Genomic DNA, 8,596 nt, shown 5'->3' with positions numbered 1-8,596 from the left:
CTTTGCAAGAGGGACCTCATGGGATGATGACACTTGGCGGACGGCTGGCCTGGCCTCAGGACTCAGGGACCCCGGTTCCTGATACACCGATAGTGCTTCATCCTAAAACGTGGCAATCTTGACAAGTTCGAGTCGCGTTCTTCCGATGGCATTTTCTTAGAGTATTCTTTTCATGATCATTTTTACAAGGTCTTTAATCTTGACACTAACACCATCATAGAGTCTCGTGATATGACATTTGATGAATTAACCCCTTATGCTAGCCCTGTCTTTGACTGTGTAGGTGATCAGAAGATGAGCAAAAGCCTTTTTTAGACGACGACCTTCCGGCTTACGGGGATGACGAGGATGATCCACTACTTCCTACTACTACACTCGCTCCCGAGCTGGTTCCTACCTCCTCGATACCGGCAGAGGATTCTGCAGCTTCTACTTCCACTTCAGCTACTTTTGAGCCTGCACAAGCAGTGTTTGAGGAGGAGGTCATCTCGCAGCACGAAGCCTCTCAACGCATTCAGTAGGGACATCCTCCATAGATGATGATCGGCGACCTTGATCAGAGGGTAACGAGGTACAAATCTGTTTTTTATGCTCATTTCACTGATTATGTATTTGTTGCTCCTTTTGAGTCTCAATGCCATACATGAAGAGCTTGAAAACTTTGAGAGAAACCAAATTTAGATCCTAGTAGAGCCACCCCAAATGTTCACACCATAGGAACTAAAATATTTTCAAAAACAAACAAGGGAGGATGGGTTTGTAGTAAGAAGTAAGACTAGACTAGTAGCTCAAGGTTTCACTCAGGTAGAGGGGATAGACTTTGAACATATCTTTGCACCAGTAGCTAAGTTAGAAGCTATTAGGATCCTCCTTACATTTGCGGCATCTCGAGATTTCAAGTTGTATCAAATTGATGTCAAAAGTGCTTTCCTAAATGGTTTTATAGAGGAAGAGGTCTATATCAAGCAACCCCTAGACTTTGAGCATTCTAAATACCCTCATAGAGTATACAAACTTCAAAAAGATTTGTATAGGCTTAAGCAGGCACCTAGGGCTTGGTATGATAGATTTAGGTTTTTCTTGCTAAGACATGGGTATGTGAATGAGTTAGCTGATAAAACTTTGTTCTCTCAGGCATGGTAATGATTTCTTACTTGTTCAAATTAACATGGATGATATTATTTTTTATGGCTCTTCTCACGCACTTGTGACCAAGTTTGAAGAAACTATGAGTAGGGAGCTCGAGATGTCGATGATGAGTGAGCTCAACTTCTTCCTTAGGTTGCAAATCAAGCAATACAAGTAAGTTACATTCGTCCACCAAACAAAGTACACCAAGGATTTGTTGAAGAAGTTCGACGACATCAGCGATGCAAAGCCATTGGCGACACTGATAGCTACCTCGACCGTGCTTGATCCGAATGAAGATGGTAAGGAGGTGGACCAGCAGGAGTACAGGAACATGATCAGCTCCCTACTGTACCTGACGGTGACAAGACCTGACATTCACTTTGCCGTCTAATTGTGTGCTCGCTTCCAGGCTTCACCGAGGACGTCTCACCACCATGCGGTGAAACGCATTCTGAGATATCTCAACACACTCTCGAGTATGATCTTTGGTTTTCTGCATCCTCTTCGCTTTCTCTTCGTAGCTTTTCGGATGCGGATTTTTCTAGTTGTATAATTGACAGGAAGAGTACCTCTGTTACTTGTCATTTCTTGGGTACTTCTCTTATGTGTTGATCTTCTCGCAAGTAGTCTAGCATTGCGTAATCTACTGATGAAGCTAAATATGTAGCTGCTGCTACCTGTTACTCACAGATTTTATGGATGATTACTACCTTAAGAGATTTTGGTTAGATTTCAGGAGCGTGCCACTTTTTATGTGACAACATCAGTGCTATAAGTTTAACCAATAACCTAGTTTAACACTCTATAACCATAATGAGAAGGGAGACATTGAGTTAAGCTATATATATACTTAACACCAGCTCGCCGACATTTTATCAAGCCTCTAGATGCAACAAGATTTACCTTTCTAAAGAGAGCTTGGTATGTAACATCCCTATAGCAATATGTGAGGAAAAGTTGCCTTTTACGTACTCTATCTTACTTTTATTATATTTGCATTGCATAGTATTTTGTAAGATAATTATGTTAGCAAACTTCACTTATATGTTCTTTGCACTTTCTTGTACTAGATGTGAATTTGTGCTAAGTGTAGCGGATGTAACGCTCATGTCCTGAAACATCCCAAAGCTCAACAAAGTTTTTTTTAACAATGCGGATACACTTCATTGGAGGCCCGGGGTTGGGTGCAGGACAGGGGATCGAATCCCACCGGCTCAGCTCCCACCTTGGAGTTTTGCCACCAGGCTCCATGCCTGTTCGCAAAAAGTTTGAGGGGAGACCTTGGCATTCTTTGGATGCTAAATTGTGGCTGCCAGGGATCAAACCCTGGCTGGCTTGCAACCACCCATGGTGCCTTGCACCCACACTACGCACTCGTGTGCAAAGCTCAACAAAGTTCCTTTCAGCATCAGTGGCATCACCCTTGATGCTATTAGACGAACTCCCTTGACTGCTGTAAGTAATATGCTGAAATGATGGAAGTTAAAGCTTATGAGAGAATATATTTCAAAATTCAAAGCAATGGAGGTTAGCCACAGCATTACTTACTTTAACACCCACGGTGCATCCAATTGTTTGGGCTGGTCGAGCAACTGCAGGACCTTTTAACAAGAGATGTACCAAGGATGATTTCCCCACACCTGTGAAAAATTAAGGAACATGGTCATCACCCAAACTCCCACACAATTAAACAATATTAAATACGTATTCTTTAATAATATCATTTCAATTAATACTTATCCATAATCACATTAAACATAGTATTTTTTTCTCGAATATGTAGGAGAGTTGTGTATCATTGCATTAAGAAAATGAAGAAAATTATATGGTACAAACACATCCCACACACACAAACTGTTTAGACGCACCACAAAATCATGACACACGACCAGCACGCTACACGAGGACCTTCTGAATGTTAGGCTCAGGAATTAACCAGCATCTAAATGCGAAAGGACCTTGGCTCCTGCAATCATCCAGAGCTGAGCTTCCTCTCTGGCTAGCAGCAGGACCTTCTGAATGTTAGGCGATGCACCGTTGAACACAAATTCATTTCGGTGCCTCCAGATCATCCAAGCCCCAAGAATGGCAAGCGAATTTAGTCCGTCGACCAATCTTTTGTTGACTGTATTGCTGAATCTAAACCATCATGTCCAAAATACTTTGTTGTCCGGCTGTGGAGTGAAATCCGGGAGGCAAAATCTTCTGAACAGGGAGCACCAAATTTGTCTAGAAAACACAAAAGAGGTCAGGATGTGCTGGATGGTCTCCATTTCCTGATCAGAGAAAGAACTGACACTTCCTTGGAGCCCAAGACCTCCAAATATTTTGCCAAGGCTCAAAATAGACAGCCCCTTGGAAGAATGCCATATAAGCTGATTTTGCTGAATATATACCCGATTCTGAGAATCTCCATATGTGCTCATCCTGCACCTCCGGCTGAAGCGTAACCTCTGAAAGTAAGTCCCATACATCAAGGTATTCGGCCAAAGCAACCACCGAGGGAGCACCGCGAATGTCTCGTATCCATTGATGCTCCAATAAGGCCTCCTGGACGGTGCGGCGACTACTGGACCATCATTTTGGAACCAAGGCAAAGAGGTGGGGTGCAAGCTCAGCAATTGCACGACCATGTAACCATCTATCTGTCCAGAACAATGTATTGCAACCATTGCCAACCACAGTCACTATCGCAATAGAAAACAATGTTGATATTGGGATGTACCGGTACAGTGAACATTGCCCAAGGCTTAGATGGTTCCGTCTTTTGTAGCCATAGCTAGTGCATCCTCAGGGCCCATCCGAGAGACTTAAGGTCATGAATGCCAAGACCTCCATACTCTAAAGGTCAGCAAACCTTTGGCCATCTGATCAAACAGTGTTCTCCATTAGCCTGCTCTCTCCCTTTCCACAGGAATTACCACCGAATCTTATCAATTGCCTTTATAGCCCAAGGTGGGACGTAGTAATTTACTTCATGTATGACAAAAGAGTAACTGTGGGATACATGGATCATATTTTAGAGGTGCATCAATGATCTGCTCTCCCAAAAATGCGTTTTTGTAGCACATTATAGTTTCGATGTGCACCATCCCATGCACCATTACAGCATTACTAATGGTACCACAATAAGATTTGTGATGTTTAGTTTTTTGGAGAGCATAAGGGATCACTGCTACCATATTTTGATGCATATTAAGGGCAAGGTATGTGCCAGAATTTATAGTTTATTACAAACAATAACAAAGTAACGTACATATAGTTCTTCAATTCTTGTAGACAGTTCCTCGAATTTTGGTGCAGCATGTTATTAACAGGAGAATAACCAAACATAGCCCTTAACACTTTAGCATAGCTGTTATGACCGAGTCCAAGAAAAGTATTATTTGGGTTCACAAAGTTGAGATTCTAACAAATGAAGGGACATCTCCCAGAATGATACTTTTGTCATAAACTTTTTAAGGAACAGAGGACTGACAACGGAAAAGGCATAAAAGTCGAAGAAACAGTTACCATGTCAATGATGTAAAGTTATAAATTCTGATGGCAGAAAAGCACAAACGAAATGGATTCCAATCACACAATAAGAAATTAAGGTGTTGCATTCATTGGAAGGGAGCTTAATGGCGGGAGTAGCTTTGACTCCAGATAAGCTGATCTTAGCTTACACCTTATAGCCTACACATGATCCAAGCTGTCCTAAAAAGAGATTGTGGTGGTTTTGATAAACTTTGGCAACCTATTAGCACGAAGAGTGGAGGCAGCCTATAATTTTGGCAAAGCTGCGTATGTTGCCTACAAGCTGAGCTCATAACTGAACCGGATTGTACAGTAACCACTGCTAAATTAGAAGGATCTGTGGATCATGGCACCGTTCATTATGGAAGTGAACGTGAAGATCAAATGGCACCAAAACTGATTATGTTGCTTGCAAGCTGGGCTCATAGCTAAACCGAATTGCATATTAACCACCGTCAATTCAGAAGGATCCGTGGACCATGTCACCCTTGAGTGTTGGATTGAAAAAGATGAAATGGTATCGAATTGAAGAGTGCACAGCAGTACAGCACGAATCCATCACAGGTCAAATCAAATCCTAAGGAAGAACACATCAGCCAAACTGAGGAGTGCAAGAACACATCGGCCGAGTCAGCAAAACTAGCGTGCCGATTCTTGATCGGGCCGGCGATCCTATCTATCCGTACTTAAGTCAATCCGACTATGTTTTTTGAAGTGGAGGCAATCCCACTAAGTTGAACCTAAGCAAGACGAAAGGCGCAACATTTACTGTTATTAGTCCCTCGCGGACCTCGGTGAAAAAAAATCCGCAGGAAGGCAAGATGGGATGGGCTGACCTGAGTCGCCGACGACGAGGACGCGCACCTGGCCGCAGGGCGGCCCGCCGTTGAGGTCTCGCCCACTTCCGCCCCCGCTCCCGCCACCGTCCCTCCAGAACGTCATCTTCCCCTCCTCGCTACAACCAAACAGCGGCAGCAGCAGCACCAACTAGATAGGCGGATCCGGCGGCGGTGGCCCCGGCCGCATCCGGAAGCGGGGGAGGGAGGGATCCGAGGCGGGGAAGAGCAGCAGGAGGAGGGGTCCGAGCCGTGGAGGGAAGGGGGACGGGATCTGCGGTTGGTTGGTTGGTCGGTCGGTCGGCTGCCGAGTTGCTGGAGCGCTGCTCGGCTTTTTTTTATTTAGGGTACACTGCACTCACACCACTGACTCACGTATATCTGTACGCACAGTTCTAACCACATGCTAGACATATTAAGTGGATGATTGGTCGCCTCTATCAGATCATCCTAGTTCGAAGGATTGCGTAAAATCTCTAAGAGATTGTAGTTTGGTTATCTGTTTCGAATGATTTGAACATGACGTGATGTATGAAAAATACTATGATGATCTGTCCTGATAGTGAAACTCACGAGTCCCTTCGCTCCGGAGCCTATCCCGAGTCGTGCAAGCTGTTACCCACTCCCTCACACCCCGCCTCCCCGATCTCACCCCCCGTTCCTTGTTCTCACCCCTGCCATTGTCGCTCCCTCTCCACTGCTCACCCCCACCCCTGCCGCTCCCTGCACCCAGGTCCTTCTCCTCCTCGTTGCCCTCTTTGTTCCGGATCCGCTCCCTTCTCGCAGCCAGGCGCAAGTGAGAGACCCGATTGTCAAAGTTAGATACTTTAGATCCACTAATTTTAGATATTGAATTTACTGATTTTGATTTCCGACTCATTGACATACTTCTTGCACAGATCTCGAGGCTCCTATCTACACAAACGAATCGTTTGTAGCAACCTCGGAGGCAGCGGGAGAGATCTGCAGGCTTGCAGTCCTGCAAAGAGGCAAAGGTACAGAAGCAAACAAATATCACCTTGTTTGTTGGACATGCCATTAGTTGCATGTACTTTTGGATAAGAATGGCCGTTTATAAAATTAAAATGATGCATGAACATCAGAATTATTGCTGATGGGATAAATCTTGCGCGTTCAATTGCATTTGTATGTGGCAGTGGTAAGCTAGTTACCGGGGAGCTTGTGCTTCTAGAATGCTGCTTCTTTTTAGAAGCAGTCTGACCCTGCCTTTTGAGTTTTAGTTATTGACTGGCTTGTTATCCAACGAAAAACAAATTGCCTCATGCTGTGTTGTGGCATCAAGAAACGGCTGAACAAAGTAAAAGACAAGGCAAGCTAGCAGCATATATGCTTGCATATGCATCACCACATGGCATGGACCCCTTGATTAGGACGTGTGCTGTCGTTCTAGACTATGCATATTCTATGACCAATTGGTTGATTTGCCTTGTGTGCATTCATAATCAATCAAGGATCAGAACCTAATCAACTCCATGAGCTCCATGTAATCAAGCATGAATATATAGGCCCAGAGTACTCCCTAAGCCACCTTGTAAATTTGGTGAGCTGTACCTAGTGGTATCCTCGTCACGCTCCGTCCATATTCAAGCGCAGCCTGCTCGTCCTGGTGAGCAAGCGCAGCCAAGTGCTCAGCCTCGGCAGCGCGGCGCGCGGCATCAGCTTCAGCCATGGCGGACGGCGGAGGCTCAGGGTGCGTGCGGAAGAACGGTTCCAGGGAAGAACCAAACTGATACCATGATAGCAAAGATATTTGCAATGTTTTATTCAGTAATCACACGTTACATATATAGCTGGATCATCACCGTAACAACCACACGATTTATGGAACAATATCGGTGGGGATAGGCATGAATCACAGCATGCATTGGAAACTAAACAAGGCAGCCGGTCAGGAGATAAAATCTCAACCGAATAGGCAACTAATCAAGGAGATAATATCTCAACCAAATAGGAAACCGAGTAATGTTCTAACAATCTCGTCCGGCTGGTCTGATTAGTAGACTTGGTACACTAAGTCCCACATCCATTTTGCATTCTTGTAAGAAAACTGACGCTTACTTCATTTTCAATTGATCTGGTTTAGCGGCTTCTTCCAATTTTCCAGCTTGTTTTTGAAGTCCCACATCCATTATTTGCATTCTTGTAAGAAAACTGACGCTTACTTCATTTTCAATTGATCTGGTTTAGCGGCTTCTTCCAATTTTCCAGCTTGTTTTTGTGTTTGAGATATTGTTTAATTAGGGGCATTTGTCTTGCCTTTTCTAAAAAAATGTTATCTAGTTCACCCAGCAGGTCTGTGTTTTGTTTACCATAGCCAAAATCTGCCACTGCCGGGTTTTTTATGTATCTTCTGCGCCCAATACATATCATTTTAGCTTTCAGATTTACAAAGTTTAAGATGACTTTTTCCCGTTTTATTTACACACTCTTTCAGTTAGTGATCCATAAGGTCTCATTCGGTACTATGAATTTGAGTAGTACACATATAGAAGGAGGGTGTTTTTTTTCCAGCCTCTGCCCATGTTTTTATGCATGCATTCCGAATCTGGTTATAGAATAGAATGCATGGAAGTTTGTCGTGGTCATGGCCCTACTTAATGAACCAACTAATTGGCTACCTATTCCTGGACATTGCTTCATATATTTTATACTATAAAAGTTGGATTTTTAATTGGTACTTTCTGTTGAATACACTAATCTCGATCACATTGCTCTTACTTATGCATAGATGGATGAATTGGCTTCTAAGTGTCGTGAACTTATTGTTCGGGGTGCAAGTATAGTTACTACAATGTGTGCATACATGATGTATGTAGCAAGGCGTTCCGGTAGCCGAACACCTGCTGTCACCTACGGTCCTATGTCAGAAAGAGATCAGATTAGGATGGATAACCTTAGATTCATATTTCACAATGATGATCGCCATTGTGTGGAGCAACTTAGAACGAGGAGAGTCCCATTTTTTCACTTATGTACTTCGCTTAGGATGAGGCATTTGCTCACAGACACAATTCGTAGCTCAGTGGAGGAACAAGTTGCGATGTTCCTTCAAGTGGTAGGTCATAATCAAAGGTTTAGGTTGATAGTGT

General features: G+C 43.7%; 1 protein-coding gene across 1 annotated transcript; it reads right to left on the bottom strand.

Annotated features, from left to right (window-relative positions):
- Nucleotides 1-2,084: 2,084 nt before the first annotated feature.
- LOC133904144 (uncharacterized) lies at nucleotides 2,085-5,838 on the bottom strand. Its single transcript, XM_062345652.1, has 3 exons — nucleotides 5,487-5,838; nucleotides 2,680-2,771; nucleotides 2,085-2,598 (listed from the first exon to the last, which is right to left on the bottom strand). Exons 1-3 carry the CDS (start codon nucleotides 5,590-5,592, stop codon nucleotides 2,215-2,217), a joined length of 582 nt encoding a protein of 193 aa, XP_062201636.1. The 5' UTR covers nucleotides 5,593-5,838; the 3' UTR covers nucleotides 2,085-2,214.
- Between the last annotated feature and the right edge of the window lie 2,758 nt (nucleotides 5,839-8,596).

The sequence above is a fragment of the Phragmites australis genome, chromosome 21 (assembly GCF_958298935.1).
Source record: "Phragmites australis chromosome 21, lpPhrAust1.1, whole genome shotgun sequence".
Taxonomy (NCBI): Eukaryota; Viridiplantae; Streptophyta; class Magnoliopsida; order Poales; family Poaceae; genus Phragmites; species Phragmites australis.
Note: the sequence above shows the minus strand (reverse complement) of the source record. Positions and strands in the feature narration are given on the sequence as shown.